General features: G+C 40.1%; 1 protein-coding gene across 5 annotated transcripts in view; it reads left to right on the top strand.

Moving 5' to 3' along the window:
* Positions 1 to 18,874, top strand: part of LOC139709589 (uncharacterized) — a 91,723-nt gene that overhangs the window by 43,312 nt on the left and 29,537 nt on the right. For all 5 annotated transcript variants that reach the window (XM_071621546.1, XM_071621551.1, XM_071621550.1 and 2 more), the window contains 3 exons: positions 7,414 to 7,518; positions 10,255 to 10,409; positions 12,570 to 12,990. In XM_071621546.1, coding sequence (XP_071477647.1) covers positions 7,414 to 7,518; positions 10,255 to 10,409; positions 12,570 to 12,990 — 681 coding nt within the window. The remainder of the gene's footprint in view (positions 1 to 7,413; positions 7,519 to 10,254; positions 10,410 to 12,569; positions 12,991 to 18,874) is intronic.

Consider the following 18,874-nt stretch of genomic DNA (forward strand, 5'->3'; position numbering starts at 1 on the left):
TTGAGTTTGAGCTGCCTCTTGGCGAGGAAAAGACAAAGCATTCTTTCTGGCTTTTGAGTGTGACTCACACTGCATACTTGAATACTCGCATGGCTGTTCTAATCTTGACACTAGTTTCTGTGGATGCCTCTTGCATTTTGTCTTGGTCATTATCACAGGTTACAAGAATTTAGGGGTCAAAGGTTGGTGATAAAGTAACAACTGGCGAAGGGAGGTGCTGAATTTACTCTTTATGTATTAGAATGGACAATTAACTCCTAGAAATGTGTGAAGACATAATTTATGAGAATTTTTCTGAAAAATTCTTTTTGTTTTCATTGTCTGCACAAACAAGATACTGTACATGTAAAGTGAATGATATGCTATTAAAGTTGACAGTGTCACACAGTAAGTTAGGCGGTAGCAATGAAATTATTTTACGAAATGCATTTTCAGATAACAAATACCCAAGGAAAGTTTTTGTTTTTTCTTTCATTGAAGTCTTGACCTATGCTACCTTTCCTCACATCTCATGAGAGCGTGAGATGTGTTTTCTTTGCTTCAAGGTCCATTTCTGTAATTAAAGTACATACATGTACAGGATTATGTATGTAGGCCTATATGGTAATAGACCGTTGCTGTACGTGAGCGCTATATTAGTATTACAGCTGTGTGATAAATATTGATACGCTAGTGCTTCCGACATTCAGTACTTTGAATACATTGTAACTGGATAAGTGGATGTGGATTTTTGTTGTTGTTGTTGTAACTCCCTATCTCTCATAAATTGAATTGCATGTTTATTATTGGAGATTGCTATGCATGTCAATTGTGTGTATTAGACCAGGGAAAAGAGGACATAATATACATTTATATTTGATGCATGCATTACACTGTATAGACAGTATGAATGCACATTGGGTCTACAATGTACAATGTAGTTTGTCGCCTGATTAAACTACATAATGTATAACCTGGCAACATCCAAAATAGCTTGATTCAAGTTGGAAGCGTAATTGGATTTCAAAAGATATTGAGTGGAATAAAAGCGTTGTCTGCCTAGCAGCATTTTATTTTTTTTTTGGTTGAAAGCAATGAATTGGCATCCATGCACACATATACATATATACAAGGTATTAGCAGTAATATCTATACAAGTGATTATGTGTAGAGAAAATGGACTCTTGGAGCTTTGTACAGTAGGGGGCCTACAAATTGTAGTTGTAAAGCATCAGTGCTACATTATATGTCATCCTGATTTCAGTGAATTTTCCTGGAATGGAACGGTTCGGCTTTTAATTTGTTGATATTGTGAGTCAGTCGCAAAGCTCCATTAAAAGAAGAAGAAGAAGAAAAAAAAAAGTGGTGTACAGTATTTGCCCTGCTGTGATTGGAGGTCACATTTCCCCCTATTAAGAGTGGCCAAGACTTATGGCCGAACCAGTTCCCCCACATTGCGGGCACATACGCCCCGACGAGACCCTGTCTCCTCCGTTTTTTTTTTTGTGCAGAACCAGTCGATATCGCTCAGTGGCAGTCCTTGGTGCATGGCAGCTCTTCCTCCAATTAAACCGAGCTTAATTTACATCGTGCTCTCCGCCCTGGGCTTGCCCACCCCGGCTTCGCTTCAAGGCTTCCTCCGATCCTGGCCGCATTCTGCTCTATGCAGAATCCTCCCACGGCCAAACATGCGGGACTGATGGAAATTATAATTTTGACACGAAACCTTATGACAGGATACTTGAATTTCATATCAGCCAATTTTTCCCTGGACTTTTTATAGTACTTGCTCAGAGCTTTATAGTTGACTGCCTTTTTAAAGTCTTCACATAATACTATTAAACTTGATTTCATGTTAGAGTGTAATGATTTTTCTTCCTCTTTATTTTAAAAAGTTCTATTTCAGTGCACACAAGAAATAAACTATGAAACTAGCTTATTGTTATCTTATTGTTATTTCAACTTTACCATATGATAAGATCTCAAATGCAGGGAACCAAAAGTAAGATAAACATAGCCTCTTGCAGGTGTCTATAATAGAATGCAATGCAAAACACAACTGCTCAGTTTGTTGTAAAAATCACTAGATATTCTTCCTCCCTTCTTCATGTGAATATTTTACTCTTGTACCCTTTGCTGGCCAATCAAGAGAAGAGAAAAAATAATAATAGAAGAAAAAAAAAGAAGAAAATATGAGTGAGCATGGAAGTGAGACTACGTCCATGGATGTTCTCAGAGTGTGGGGCTCCCTCACTGACAGAACATTGCGCTCTTACACTCCCTGTGGACTATGTGATGGTGCCTGTTATAAATGTGTCAACAAAGAGCTCACTTATGACACCTTGGACTCTTAAGCCTTAGTGTCAGTGAAGCCTTGCAAGAAGAAGAGGGGGGAAATTGTAGTCATTGCACTGAAGAAAATTGTAAAGGTTTGAGAGGCAGTGTTGTCACTTTTTAAAGCTCAGTGCTCTTTAGGAAAGGAATGAATGTTGTAAAAGCGATTATCGGTCCCAGATCAGCGATTTGCCAAAAGGATTGATAGCCCTATGTGTTTGTGTGAGGGATGGAGGGGGATTCCATTGTATGTCTTCATTGCTCTTCTCCCTTCTTGTGAATGTTGGCAATGGAAATGTTATTCCTTTATTTTGTTAGTGAGTGTAGCTTAATAGTCTTAACCTATTGAGGATGGGCTGATTTTGCTGTAACACATGTTTCCCATAGATACCTGTCTGAGTAAACTTGGGACTAGTCTTCAATGAGTTAATAGGGTATTCTCTCACCCACTGTGCCAATATTTCTATGAGAAAAGATAATATTTATTGATGTACTTTGCAGTTACTGAAGGCCAAAAGTTTTTTTTTTTTTTGGGGGGGGGGGGGGGAGGGGGAGGGGAGGGAGGGGTTGACTGTATAAGTATAATTTTGCAGTTTACAATGTCAAAACTATGTGTGTAATAATGTCATTAGTTCACATAAATAGACCCTGTCAAAATCTTGTGATGATCTAGTGACCCTAGAATATACATTGTAATACTGTCAAAAAAAAAATGTTTCTTTGAAAGTATTCAAGCTGTGTTATTGTTAGTTCATCTCCTAGCCCCCATATCTATGAAGGATTATGTTATTAGTGTTCATATACATTGTATTGCAATAGGATCATGCAAAACCTGAACTCATTAATTAAGAAATGATGTCATAAATTCATATAAATGTTTAGAAGACATGCACAAAATAACATTGGATATAGCGGTAATGATAAAAGAACAAATGAATACACATATGTAATTATGTGCATTGACACATACAAGTACACTTGTAAATGCTGAATAGGCAGCATTGGCCAAATGTCTGTTCTTAGAGATGGTGTTGCATTAAAAGTACATTTAATGTAATGTAAATGACAGCATGAGAGCTGATATACAAGGTTATCCAATGCCACAAAGTGATTGAGAACTTCATGATATAGGGAGAAGTGGCTGTATTGTATATTTGAGCTGCATGCTTGAAGTGGCCATTGAATCAATTACCTGTAATGATTGTACACGTATGCCTAGATATATTGCCTAGTACCTTATAGCCTGAAGCGAGATGAGAAGTCTAGACTTTTTTCCCATTTTTTTTTTTGATAGAAAAGATAGCAATTGTCCCAGACAGTATGTAAAGATAACATCATGTGAGACCACATGTACTACAAGCATGGAGTGATGTGCATGCACACGTGTACCCTTCGCTCTATTGAATAAACATGCACTTTGGCGCATTAGTGTTCGGTTTCCTTTCTTGCACAGTACTGAGGACATTTTGTGACCTATGGATCGTGCGTATCTACACAGACAATTATTTCATAGGCACACGCAGCCATTTGCCACAAGTCTGTGCCGGGTGCAGCGTTCGCAGGGCATTCATATCTGGCTTTTCGATGGCACTGCACAAAGTTTGACAATGATTAATTCGAATCAATGCGTTTTGATCTGCGAGTATTTGTAGATGTGAATCAGTGCAAACGTAGGAGGGTTGAACCTTGTTGCTTTTGAAAATGTGTTATAATTCACATAGCGTTTTCAGAAGCCTCGCAGAGTAGGACATGAAAGAATCTGCTGTATCATTGTTGACATGTGACATCCAGCCATCAAATCTAACCACATGGGAACCAGTGGAACTTGCAAAAAGCCATTCAGGTTCCACACCATGCTGATTTCATTTTATTGTGGATCAAAATCTGTTTGCTATTTTAATGAGATATATACATGTACACTGTAGGTGTTTCATATCAAAATTGTTAGTGATGAATCATCATGATGATATTTGCAGTGGTCACTTTAATATGCTATTCCAAAATGGATCCTGATTGCTTACTAGCCAGTGGTTTTTGTGGGTGACTTTTTGTGAGAGAAAGTAGTTCAATGAATTGCCATTTTTTACTTTGTAGTAATAGTGGAACAGGCCAGTTTGATAAACAATAGTGCATACTGTATGCCTGTACAAACTGGCATGTTGTTGGTGTTGTTTATTCTTTGTCAAGACCACAACTATAGATTATTTATGTTTTATGCATTGCATATATTTTGTTTAATGCAAGATTAGTGAAAATTAATTCATTTGAATGAGCTGTGAAACCAGGTATGAGGTTATGGTATTCACATCAGTCTGTGTGTTCCCTGATTTCTCATTATTCAGATGACAGTGGTAATGTGTCGTTCCTTCGTCCACTACAAAACCTTCTGCCGTCATTAGCGTTTGACTTCTCTGTTGGTATGGGCATGTCTGAAGAGGATCATCACTCAAGCCCACCTCTCAAAGTACCCTACCCCTCCCCCTCTCTCTCTCTCCCCACCCCCCACCCCCCACCCCCCCCCCCCCCCCACATATCACATGTTATTGTGATGCATGATGGCTGGCCGAACCCATCGGCGCGCTACAGGAAGCGGTCTGTCAACCTAGTCTTCCCATTCATCCACTTTGATAGAAGCAGTATATAGGGTCAGAATTGATCTGCCGCATTTTCCGGACGCTAGTCTGCATGTTTACAGGTGTCTATGACAGGTGCCATTCGCTCGTGGCACTGGTACAATGTATGTGCCGTGCTATGTCGCCACATGATGTGTGCGTCAAGTGCTAGGAAGGCATTTGCAATTTTGGCTTGTCCGTGACTAAGCTCGCGCTCAATACATCATTAGGCGACACGCACAGCAGCAGCTAGTGGCCATCGTGAGCTGAGCAGCAGAGATTGTAGCAAAGTGAGCGATGCAGAGAATTGGGCGACGGTTTTGAGCAGGATGGGAATTAGCCTTAGCATCCAGACCTTATTTCATCATTTTTTTTCTTTCTCTTTTTGCACCTGATATAATTTTCCACCTACATTGTAATAAAAAAATCCATATTTTGTCCATTGCTCTCTTATGATAGTCTAGTTGGTTGTCAGTATTGAGTAAGGAAGGAAATGAAGAAAAAAATTGTTTGTTTTCGTATATTGGTAATTGTGGAGATAAAATGAAAAAAGAAAGGAAAATAATTACAAGAAAGGGAGACAACAGTCCTCCACCCCCTTAAAAAGATGAACACAAACACACAATTACTTTCCCATGGAATTTACTGTAAAGGCACTGTTTGAGAATTTTGTTCAGGTTTGAAAATCTGAGCTGCGTGGTCGTACATGCTACCAGAGTTTTTGATATTAAATGTATTTGAGAATGAATCTACGAAAAACTCACAGGTGCTTTGTAATGGTAATAATCTGTGATTTTCTAGATTTTCCATTCTCAGTAACTCATTATTTTCCAGAAACTACATAATGTAAGCATTTAGTAATTGGGTTATTAGCTTGGTGATATTTGTTGATAGATGCCATGGAGACCGTGTCATCTCAAAACATTTGTATGCTGTAGTGTATGTGTGTGTGTGTGTGTGTGTGTGTGTGTGTGTTTCTTTATAATGCATTTGAACATCATCTGCAAAGTTAGACAATGTCTGAGTTTGAACCATCACAGTGTTTGATAGACAGCACGGTGGACATTTTTGTCCGATAGTCACATGACAGTTCTATCAGAAACCAATCACATGGCACTTCAGACTCACCTGACATGGAGATTGTCCACAATGATTAGCAGAAATGACTTCAAAAAGAGCCACAAAAAAACAAACAAACAAACAACCAGCCAGCAATATCATCCTGACTGAACTCTGCGTAAAATGCCAAATCATGAAAGTGTGTCTATGAAAGCGATGTTGAGGGAGGCAGGTGACAGTGGTATTGAGGGCTGACTTCAGTAATAATATGCTCCATTGAAACCCATGCAGCTTTAGAAAAGAGCCTGGTCTCTGCGTAGTCATGGAAATATGTGAGCTGTGGACATGATGAAGGGTCTTTGGCAAATATAGCTGGGGGAAAGACTCACAGTGTACGTGCGTGTAATGACAAAGCATAATATTTTGCAAATATTTGGTCTCTTTGCATGTGATAGTGACTGGCAAAGAGCTTTTGCTTTTGTTTTATTTTGTATTGTTTTCAGGGAAATACTTTAAATAATATGGCTTAGATTTATTTGACTTCTACTCTGCTGTCCACTATGCGGACCTGATTTTAAAGAGAGATTACAGAGCAAGACTGAATTTAATATTCAGCTGTTTTGGTTTCTGATTAGTAGAAATATTGAAAGGCTGAGATGCGATGGTCAGTACTCTACAGGCAAAGTTAGGCCTGTGATAATTATGATGAATAAGTTTGTTTTCACAGGGAGCCTTTTGATTCAACCACAGGTGTGCTGATCAAGGATCATCAATTAACCCATTCACTGGAGCCATTGATTAATTGATTGATTGACTGACTGATTGATTGATTGATTGATTGATTGATTGATTTTATGTATGAATATTTTACTTTTTGTCCCATTCTGTGTTTCTGTTTGGAGTGTTCCTTGCTAATGTCCAGTTGCAGTGTTCAGGCACATGAATACAGCCATGTGTATTTACAATGTAAAAGGACATTTGTATTCATGAAGTTATGAAATATGAAATGCGCTGTTGGCTTCGTTCTGTTTACGAAAAATAATCTCAAACGTGTGAATTGATGTGTGATGTGTTGTATTCTCTGAGCTTCTGCGGTCAATGCCAATTTGTGTCAATAAGACCAGAACTATGAAAAATGAAATCATACCTTTCTATCCTGCAATATTCTTGTCTTTAGTGGTACTCTCTAACAAGATACATTACAGTCACACTCTTCCTGCGGTCATCATATATTTCCTGTTTTTCCTCACCTCGCATCAAATAATTCATGGATATTCAACTGCATGAGAGTTTCCATGAATAAATCAATCTGTCTGCCAATTCATGCAGCATGGTTTGTTGTGGCATGCAGCCAGAATGTTTCCTGTGAATACGCCGTGCTTATATATCATATTTTCTTTTCTATCTCTCTCTTTTCTCTCCCAAACAGTAACGGACGACTCGGGCAGTAAGGGAACGGCCGATGCCACTCATGACGACCTGAACACCACTGCCACATCAGATGACAGACCGACCAGACAGAGGAAAGAACCAGGTAAAAACAAACAGACAGACAAACAAACAGACAAACAAACAAATAGACAAACCCCTCCCCTGATATCCTTCAAAACAACAACAAAAACAAAGAACTTTTAATAATTATTTTTGTAACAGCAGCAGCAACCACAACCCAAAGGGGTTTTATTTTTCAATACTCCATTACTGTAATCACGAGATTTTTCCTAGGTCTTGGCGTTTTTATGAATCTCATGCACCACAGAACCATGGGGAAATAAAACCACACAGTTTGGGGAAATATTGCACATGAAAACAAAGAGAAAACTTGTCTGCAAAATTATGAACAAGTGCAATTCATTGCCATTGCCCCACTGTTACAGTTTACTTTAGCTATTAAAGCTATATCAAAAATTGCCAGTTGCCTTTTATTGCAACGAAGTTAAAAGGAACAAACATCTTCAGATGGTTTTAGGTACATTTTACATGTATGTCAAATGTCATGTGAGCTTGCCCTCTCTTGTGGATGTAAGAAAAAAATTAAAGGTCTGTGAATTTCCCCTGCCATATGACATCATCCACACAATTTGACTGCGTAAGAATTCAGTAGCCTGTAGTCGCCAAGCCAATACTAGATGTAAATCACATCCATAACACTGTAAGGTGGTTGTATGGTACTGTAGATTTGTGATTTATAAACATCCTCCAAACAAAAGTCAATGACACATAAAATGTATTTGTTCCTTCACTGCCAAATCTTGTCCTCGTTCAACCCATATCCTAACAGACATTGTGACAAATGGCCATCATCCCATAAGAGTTTAGTGGAAATGGAAATGTGGTGTGCTGATGAGATTGTCCCTGGATGTCCCTGGGCACTTCTGTTGTTCCCTCAAAGTGGACTCTTCCTGCTTTAAAACATTGCCTCAGGACGCATTTCTGAGCTGACCACAACACTGAACTACGCTCGAATGTGGGTGCTATCCGGAAACAACATCTTTCTCTGCGATGCGTTAACGTCTTGGCGTGTTTTGTTTGTTTGACTTTCGCCACAAGCCTTTCATACTGAATATGCTTGAAGAGACAACTTGGCTTTGCTTCAGCTGGATTTCCTTTGACATTAGTCATTCTGCTCCACAGTTTAATTGCTGGACCTAACCTTGATGCCTCATAGTAATGGGATTGAATCACCATGAAAAATACTCCACCTTGCTTGAATAAAATACCTATGAATAAAACACAAGGATGCCAGATGAACTTGTATTCTTGGCATCAAATTACTGTGTGTTATAATAACTGAACAATCAGGACGTTCAAGGTGAGCTAGAGGCATTGTAGTCATGAAAATTCACCAAGCCATTATTTAGAACAATATCTCGTGCCCACCTTGACATGGTCTAGAATATATGTCTATCCTTCCCAACTAGATCTGATCTGAATCTGTCTCATGTTTGGGTTCATTCTTTGGCTCAATATACATGTAATTCCTATGTGAAATGAAACAGGGCCCAGGGAGAGCCTTATTGGCAAATTTAGTGATCTCCCTCTATTTGGTCCCCAGCGTACTTTCGTTCTAGTTAGGTTGCAAGTTAGTTTACAATCATGCGTGAGTGTGCTAATACAGAGGGTATTGACCAAAGCTTTTACATGATGTCGTGACACCGAGAGAACAGTACGTTCAGGCCAGGCTCGAGTTCTGTGCCTGCATCTCTGATGGCTGCTGTGATACACTCGTGCCAAGTTTCATGCCCCGTGGGTAATCAAGCATGATGGGGATGATGGGATGACAGTATATCAAAACCAACAACAACAACAACAACAACAACAACCTCCACAAGATCATAATCACCATTTTAATTTTTTTTTCCTCCCCTGCTTCCTGGATTGTTGAGCGCAGAGATACATTGATTTCTATTTCTCTGGCATTGTTGGCTCTTACACATAAACAGAGGTTCTTGTCTGCTTTATTTTTGGGAGAGCTGCGTTCAGTGAGTTATAAAATGCAAACTTGATATTGACGTGTTGTTGATGCACATTGTACACTGTGCAACTATTTCCGGGAAAGAAGTGCAAAAGAATACTCCAGAGCAATGTGAATGATGCATACAGCTGAAGGAAAAATTCATCAAATCCGCAAATTGTATGAAGTGGGATTTGTGGTGAGGGCAAATGTATTCATGTGGCCAGAGATTGTTGTTTTCATTTTAGTGTATAACTGAAGTAAATCAATCTAGTCTTCCAGAGTAGAAATATCTGTAAAAAATCCAAATTGTATGTATTTTATTCCAGGCTTGCTGTTTGATAAAAAGTCTGTTTGAGGATAAAGTTTCAACCAACAATTGTGAATTAGTACAAAACATTCACTGAACTATGCTGGACAATGAGCAGGTTTTTTTTTTGTTTTTGTTGTTTTTTTGCAAGGAACATTCGTCTTCGAGGAAAAAGTTTTGAAGGTCTTTTTCGTCTTTTTCATCCCAAATTTTCCTGTGTGTTGTTGGATTATATGTATGTGATTCTCTGTGATAATATTTTTAGCTTTTTGTATTAAATAGAAAGTTCTGCAATGATGAAGTCTTGTGAGGATGACAGATTGCTACAGGGAGGCAAACATTTTTTAAGCGATCATTCTCCAGAAAAACACCTTTTCCAGACATCACTGTTTAATAGTGGTAGAGCTTAATTAAGCAAAATCTTACACTCCAAGTCCTCCAACTGATGTTTTGTATGATTTCTTTTCCATGTGTGTGTCTCTCTGTGTGTGTGTGTGTGTGTGCAGTGATAGATGCCTCCAAACTGAGGGAGAGGGAGGAGAGGTCGGTCAGCAACCGGCGCGCCCACCTCCAGAAGAAGGCCGACAGCCTCAAGGACAGGAACGAGCAGAGGAGAGCGGCGGTGGAGGAGCGCCGGAGGCAGCAGGAGATGGTGGAACAGGTGGGTCCATAGGCAAGGGTGCTTCTCAAGGAGTGTGATGATGGGTCCACAGGAGGGGTTCTTCAAGGAAGATGGAGGGTTCTCTAGGGAAGGGGAGGGGGACTCCAGGGGGGACAGCTTGGAGGAGGTATGCAGAAAAGATGGAAGTGGGCTCACAGGTATGGGTAAATCAACAAGAATGGTCAATGGGAAGGGTCCATTGGTAAGGTAGGGGAAGGTCTATAGGCAGAGAAGAGATGGGTCTCAGACAGGAGGTTGTTCTCACAGAATAAGTCAAGGTTGATCTGAAGGGAGGGTTGAAAAGAATCCACAAGGAGGATGGAGGTGAGTCAACAGGGAAGGTAGTGGGAAGAGTTCCATCTGTAAGGTGGAAGCTGGTGTACAGGCATGAGAGCGAATTTTCCAAGGAAGGTATTTGCTTCCTCGGGGAAGGTGGAGGTCAGTTCAGAGGGGAAAGGCAAGGCTTAGTTTACAGGGAGAACCGAAGTTTGTTTCCAGAGAGGTTGTAGGTTGGTATAGTTGGAAGGTCAGGAATGGGTGCATCAGCAAGGCGAAGGTTGATATACAGGCAGGGTAGAGGTGGGTCAACAAGACGAGGAGGTGGCTGAAAGGCAGGAGGGAGATGGGTCTGCAAATAAGGGCTGAGTTCAAGGTGGTATTATCAAGGGGCATTTTTGTCTCGCGCCCAAATACAGCATGCAGTCTCGGAAGCTACAGTTTATCTGAAGCCCTGTTTAGCCATTTGACATTTTCCCATTGCCAGCCAGTGCTGAAACATTTCGATGCCAAAGTCTCTATACCAGCTGAACATTTAGTATGGTGAAAATGTAGATTAAAAAGTTCCCATAACATGACTAGTGATGTTTTTTTTTTCCTTTTTTTTTTTTTAGAGGGGCTTTCACTTCCTCTGATTGTGCGAAATGTGATATCAGGAGCATAGAGATTAGATTGCCCAGTAGGCTTCTCTCAGGAAGAGGATGCGCACTATCTGGTTTCAGCGCATCTGATTTCTTCCATGTCGGGTGGGAAGATGCTCATGTGGGAGTGGGAAATTAACTGCAATTGATAATGGGGATATGAGCATGTAGTCTGATTTAGATCCTGTCGGGTGTATTCCTGACCAGTGACCTTCTCCTGTCACTGCACCCCCCCCCCCCCCCCAAGAAAGCAATACAATGTGAATTGCTGTGAAAGATTTGTATCGCTTGTCTCCCTCTGTACAAACGGATTTGTAGGATTGCAACTGCTGAAAACATACATGTCTGAAAAAAGGAACCAGTAGGATTTGAACCTCTCATCTACTGCTTTCCGGGCAGCGACACTACCCCCGGGCTATCCCTGGTTGCTGGCAGTGACACAATGAACTTGGAATGAATACCCTCCTTGGAACAAATGTCCACCTTGGTCTACTAAACATAACAATATCAGAATTTTGAAAGTTGGGTACCAGGGATAGCCTGGTGGTAGTGTTGCTGAATGGAAAGCATTTGATGGCAGGTTCGAATCCCGCTGGTTCCTGTTTTCCGACATGTTTGTTAAAAATTATAGATCAGCAGTTGGAATCTTACATATACGTTTGTACAGAGGGAAAAAAGTGATTAAATCTCTCATAGCATACATCACCCCTCTACTGTACTTTCTTGCTTTCATAATGTGAATTGTGTGTAAGAACTTTGTTTTCTCAATCAAATTCAATAGTGACTGTGTATTGATTACTGCTGCCTCATATCTCAGACATTTCTCCTCTATTTAATGCTAGTATGTGCATAGTGATTGATTTATAGACAACATAATTGATCATGCTTACCAAATCACTGTTTTCCTTGTATAAGGGTGATTATGCTTTGTAGCTGAACAGTTTAGTAGGATGGCAAATTCACTCAGCTTCACAGATGTTCATTTCCCTCCCATGTACATCCCAGACATGAGTGTTATCAGTTCATTGCACTTTGATATCTGCAACCAGGTTTGTAGGCTGACTGCAATAGAGGAAGTAGTCTCTGTATGCCAGTTACGCAACAATTTCTCATGTGTGGGCAGCGTAAGTCACATTTTTCACTTTCTGCAGGTGATTCGTAATTGTGCTTCTTTGTGTTGAATGATGGCATTCATGGTGATCAATATGTACAATGCATGTTCTCATTTTTACTTCGACTGCAGCAAAAGAAAGAGGCAATACTGCGGCGGTCGCGTGACCGAGAGGACACAGCCCACGGCTCACGAGAGAAGCGCCGGTCATGGAGCGCGTTTGGCTCGCGGGAGAGTCCCTCGCCGACCCCCAGCGCCTTGACACCGCGGGGCCGCAGCTCAGACCGGCTGACCCGCAAGTCACCCACGTCGAACCTGACCGGCTCCAAGCAGCTGTCCAGCTCCGTGTCCAACATCTACCACCGCTCCGTCAAGCTGGTGCGGCTGGGCCCCAATGAGGATGACTGGTTCCAGATGCATGTCCCTGAGACACGTAAGAAGAAGCCCGGGTCGCCCGGGGCGACGACCCCCGAGCCGGGGTTTGCGGATGCACGCTCGCCTGTTGGTGCATTGCGCTCGCCTGTTCACCACCGGTCTACCCCAAACCTTGCATGTAAGCTGACTAAAATACCTTCCCTCTCGCCTCTCTAATCTCTTACTGACAAGAATCTTCTCCCAAGGTGTAGCTGTAGCCGGGTGTCTCGTTGAGGATGGGGCTAAATAGTGAAATGACTTAGCTGGAAAATCTCACAGTGACGAAGATCAGATAAACCATTCTCAAACTCATAGATGAGCCTCCTGTCAAACAAACCTACCTCAGACTATCAGTGCAGTACAGGAATCAAATGATTAAACTACCCAAGGAAAATAGAAAAGATATTCATAAACCATACAAATATAAAGTCACAGGTTTGTCCAGTACCTAGTGAAATTTTGTCCAAGTGCTGTATGAAAGTTTTAAAATTAACCGCGCAGTTTGCACATTGTGCTTCTGCTGCACGCCATGGATGATGGCTCGTCGAAAAAGAAAAGAGATCGAATGGTTGCAGTAGAAAAGCACAAGTTGAAAGCAAATCCTATCTACAGCTCATCTCTGCACTGTAGTGCAACATTTGACAGCTAAGGGGCTTTACATTCTCTCTTGTGTCCTCGTCACCTTGAGATTTTGCTCTCAAGTTATAATCATGAAGCTTGGCCACCCATAGTCCTCAGAATTTCGGTCATACTGTATTCCTACGAGTGTAGCTATGTTGCAGATGTAAGTATGCATTTCTATTCCCCTGAAAAAGAACTTATCCCATTGGAGTTGGCAGGTAAGGATATACGAAAGCTTATTGAAAAAGCAGTTGGAGAAAAAGCAGAATGACTGCACACACAGTTATCTGCGATTCGGTTCTCTTGATAGCAGATCATTTTGACTTTGTGCCTTGTTCATTTGTTTCGAGCCTATCTTGAAGCCTCTTTTGAATGCTTCTGGCCTATTAAGTATGTAGTCACACTTCTGCTGAGCTATATCATATGCTTGTCCTTTTCGTGTGACACAGGGGGCGTAAGTATTGCCCCCCACATTGCCCCCGTACCGCTTCGGGTCTGACCCGCCCCAAATCATTCTTGAACAGTGGACGGACCATTCTGTCAAGAAACGCATGTGACACTGTCCACGTACTCTGTCCAAAAAAGTGTTGACTCCCCTCAGTTTTTTTGGCATATTTGAATTATGGTTTTTGTCCCAAAATTCAGAGCATGAATGATCGTCCATCTCCACACACTTTCTGTGATACAATGTATATTTTCTGAGAACAGTTTCCTCTTTAAGTTGGAAGAGCTGTTTCCACAGTATATGACCCAATATTCCCCTCCATATTTTCGATTTGTATAGCTTTTTACTTTTGTTGGCTCGTAGGAGGATCAACCAACACACAAAATAAAACAAAAAGAAGATACAGAAAAATTCCTTGTTTTTTGGTTTGACCCCCAAATTAGCTCCTCCTTCAACACACTCAATTTTCTCAAACCCTGCAACCTTTCTATGATTTGAGAGTTATACAGATTTCTTTTTCCCCCCTGGCAAATTTACAATCATTTTTGCACATCTTCATTATGAGCACTATGCCTCTTTGCTGCTCCCTTCAGTAATATCTGCTATCCAAGTCAAGAAATATTAATTTTATTGCCATTTTGCAGTCGGTCTACCAGCAGTTTTGCTTACAATGCAGTAAGCCTGTCAATTCACTGGAAGTTGACAGAGGTTTAAGTTGAAATTTAATGAAATATGATACAGAGGAATTGATAAGAGGAATGATGACAACATTATCAGATGAAATCAGGAAGATAATGAAAATAGAATTTTGATATGACTCATTGTGATCAAAATGTGTATTGTTGCTGCAGAAATCTAGTCAAAGAGAGTCCAGTGGCAGATAATCGTAGGGATGACAAAAGTCTGAAATGCTGCCCTCTTTTGTTGGAGCTGTGGTGAGAAACTAACTGGTCAAACTGCCAGAACGGACTTGCTGTTGTAACAGGAGAGTTTTCTTTTTAGCAAGCTTGATATGAAACCATGTGGAGACAAGCAAAACATTCACAGAAATTCTAATAATTTCTCCCCTTTTTGCCTTGAGGTTTGTCAAGGAAATAGATTTTGTTTGGATCTGTACATGAGCCATCAACAGAACATCAGAATGCATGGATTGGGATTGGCTAAAAAGTGTAAACATACTTATTTTCTTACCCATTGATATACGTTTTCATAAAAGATTTAATACTGTCCAAGTGAAACATAATGTTGGGATCGTTTACTGATACATCAAAATAAAGTTGTAAAGATTAACGTGGGTAGTGAGATTGTTAGATTTAATTCTGAGGACTAGGTGTTTGCATGGCCAAGTAAAATATATTTGTAAAGAGAGATAAAAAAAAAGAACAACCTGTTGGCTGGGTTTTCAACATAGTTAGAACAACTTCATATGTGTTTCAATAAGCTGGAGTCTACTTTTTGATAGTATCAAATTGTCTTCTGTGGGTTATTAAATGCACCTGCACTAGACAAGCCTTTATTATTATAGTCATACTATTGTTATAGTCATACTTCTGGCATAATGCAAGCTCGGATTTACCCAGATTGATTTCTAACAGCATATGGAAAATCATTTTGTTTTATATTTAGAAGGGGGAAGACACACTGGATGTCGTGAAGAACGTCAGTGCGACCATCCGCAACCTTTTTTTTGATGGCCTTTGGTCCACCTACACAGGATTCATCTTTTACATGAAGGGCAGTCATGCATTATACTGGTTGGATGCCACCTTGCTGAGTAACAATAGGATTTGACATGCCCTTCCTGTCCTTATTACGTTTTTTTTTTTTTTTTTTTTGCAAGTGGCTGTAAAAAAGAAATGAAGATTCTGTTAACCCAAACTGACAACCCTGTACATACCTCTAGATTTAGCGTTTAATAGACAGAAATGCCCCCATAGGTCCTGTTTTGACCTCTTTCTCCCGTGTGACTTTGGTCCTGAGTCTACACCCCCACCCCTTCCCCCCCCCCCCCCCCCCCCCCCAATTTCCTTGCCGATGCTACTCTCCTTGTGGCTCATCGCTGGCGCAAATCTTTTTCGTTTTTTTCTGTTGTAGTTGTTGTTGTTTTTTTTCTTTAGCTATGCGCTGTTTGTGAAAGGCTGCGCATGAAAATGACTGCTGAGATGGTTTGGCAATGAGACCAGCTTGTCTGAGGTCTTAAGCATGGTGAGATGATGACTCCTATGATAATGTTTTAGAAGTCCTTGAGAGATATATACTTGATACATACTTCAAAAGATGTTAACTATTACATAACGAAAACAAAATTTAAGAACATGTAGCAGACAGTATGGTGTTTTGACCAGATTTGCTTTGAACAAGACTATGAACAAGAACACTTTTATCACTATATTTCAATCTCTCATATGTGTCAGTGAAAAAAAAAATGACGACGAAGGATATTCTACTGACTTCATCAATAGGAGTGACTCTCACCATGCTTGGAACTGTGTTGTGCTGTGAAAGAATTGACTCGTTTCACTTTATTGGTTCCAGGTTTTAGTGACTAGTCTAATGTCTTGGCCCTGTGTGACTGTGCAAATAGAATAGAATTAGTGCTAGTAAAAGTGCATTTGTCGCTGATGTTATTCAAGTGGAATGATAGATGTTCATTGTTCTGTGGATGTCTACAATTATGTAATTGAAGTGTTACTGTACGATTATTTTTATTTACCGGTACGTACTATTTTGTTTTTTTTCTTCAGTTCATGCATGTGTTGTTGCCTGCCTGGTAAAAGGGCCCTAGCATGAAATTTTCAACCTCAAAATAAAATTCTGGTTTTTTACATATTGATACTCTTTCATATGAAGCAACATAATTGATTTGTGATTTTGTGAGCGCGCAAGCGTCAGATCAGGGCCCTTCTGCCGGACAGGTGACAGTGTGTCTTGCATAAATACAATCAACTGTCTGAGCACGTAATTGTCATGAAATCCAGACAAAAGGGAAACAAACATGTTTTCAGACTGCACCGATATATAGCTGTTGCATCGGAATGAATAAAATGATCGTTGCTCAGAGTATGGTGTAAATGCCAAGGTGAATCTTATCTCTGTTCATTGCTGACTGTCTGGACTTTAATATACATGTTTGTCTGCACTCAAAAAGTATAGATGTGTCAGTTGCTATCATATAGCATGATCTGTGTTACATGTATGTCACATCTGAGAACCCCTTTTTATCCCAGTGTGGATTTAGTTGCATATAGTCATATTCCCCTTTTTGTTCCATATCATCATTGTCTCAGTAAAGCATTGAGATACTTGATATATTTTCCTCCATTTTGGTGAAGATACTACTTCCTGGTTTAATATTCGTGAGCACGCAGTTGGGCAGAAGTCTTGAAGCCAAACTACTGCAACATACTGACACGCTTGCAATCTGAGCGATACTAGTGTGGATATAAATAGATGTGTGGGAGTATTAGAGTTAATTGTGTCTGTATTGATTTAGTGGCCTGAATTTTGGCTCAATAGCAACTGCCGTGTATTTTAAGTTTTCTTCATATACGTGACGTGTCCTTTGAAACGGTTTTGACAAGAGGCACAAATTTGGCATCTACTCGCCTTGTGGTTTCCCCCATGCTGAAATTAAGCTCTGAGTTGTGTGCGAGAGTAAAGCTAAAGGAAAGGATCAACACTGACAGTCTATGTGGATTTTGTTATCACATTTCTTGAAATGAGGTGCATTTGTGTGATCACTTGCCACTGTCTGTCCATGACAGAAAGAACTTTGAAGTCTTCTGTTCGCTTGCACAGTGTTGGCTATTGGAATTTCAAATGCACATTCTCATTGGGACAAACATCGAGGATATGTGAGGGCAGTCAGAATTAATTTCTGTTTCTTCAGCCTCCACATACCTCTTCCAGTAATTCAAACTGTTTGGTGCCATTAATAGAAAGTGAAACCAATAGTATTGTTATTTGTCTCTCACAAGCTGCAGTGCACTACAAAACTGCAACACAAGTGCAGCTATGGAAGGGCATGTACACTAGCATATATTAATGATAAATTATAAATCTGCAGCAGAAATTAGAATCATGGACCAGGTACTTCACTACTACAATGTGTATGACTTAGTCACTTGAAAGTACAAGCTGTGCTCTAGAAACCAAGATGATCTTCAGCAAACAGTCATGTTGCTCTATTTAAAGAGTAGTGAAGATTCTTGAAGGCAAAAGCTATCATAAAATGTGATTTTTAAATCTATTCTGCATCTACAAGTACAAGTATGGAAATTTTTTATATGTATATACATGCTTTTACGAATTACACTGTTGGCTTATTCCCAAAGATAGAAACCAGGACTGGCAAGTCAATGTCAGAAATTTCACTGAGCAATGCTGCAGCTCTGATATTGATGAACAGCGCCCTCTATTTGTGAGGAGGGGGGGGGGGGGGGGAAGCTGGTGGAAAGCCCTACTTGGTTGAGAAAACTCAATCATCTGTGTGGGTGTAGACTGTATTGGATGCAAGCATGACAATTCTTTTACATCATAACAGGCTATGCAGTCTGGTTGTAGATTGTTAGGATTATAGTTATCAGCCTTTCCATCTTCAAGTAGACTGATTTAACAAAGACAAACACAAAAAACAAAACACAAAAACTCAATAATTGTTGTGATATCTTACCTTTTTACCTGTTTTCATTTCAGTAGTATTGCAACCATGTCATGGTTGCATCAAAATACGATTAAGCAAAAAAGGGCATTGCTTCACAACTTGTGTATGATTGGTTTGTACATAAGGAGTATAACAAAATCACCTTTTTATTTTGTTGAAAATACACAACCACAACCCTTTCCATCAAAGCGTCATCATTGATCAAGTTATTAAGACTTTTCAGTTGCTTTAGTGCAGTGGGTGTTTACATGTTTGTTCCCTTTGATGTTTTTGTTTGTTTAATGTGAAAAAGGG

Source organism: Diadema antillarum, unplaced genomic scaffold (genome assembly GCF_040938485.1).
Source record: "Diadema antillarum isolate AM-2024a unplaced genomic scaffold, OU_Dant_1.0 seq00001453_RagTag, whole genome shotgun sequence".
NCBI classification, from domain to species: Eukaryota; Metazoa; Echinodermata; class Echinoidea; order Diadematoida; family Diadematidae; genus Diadema; species Diadema antillarum.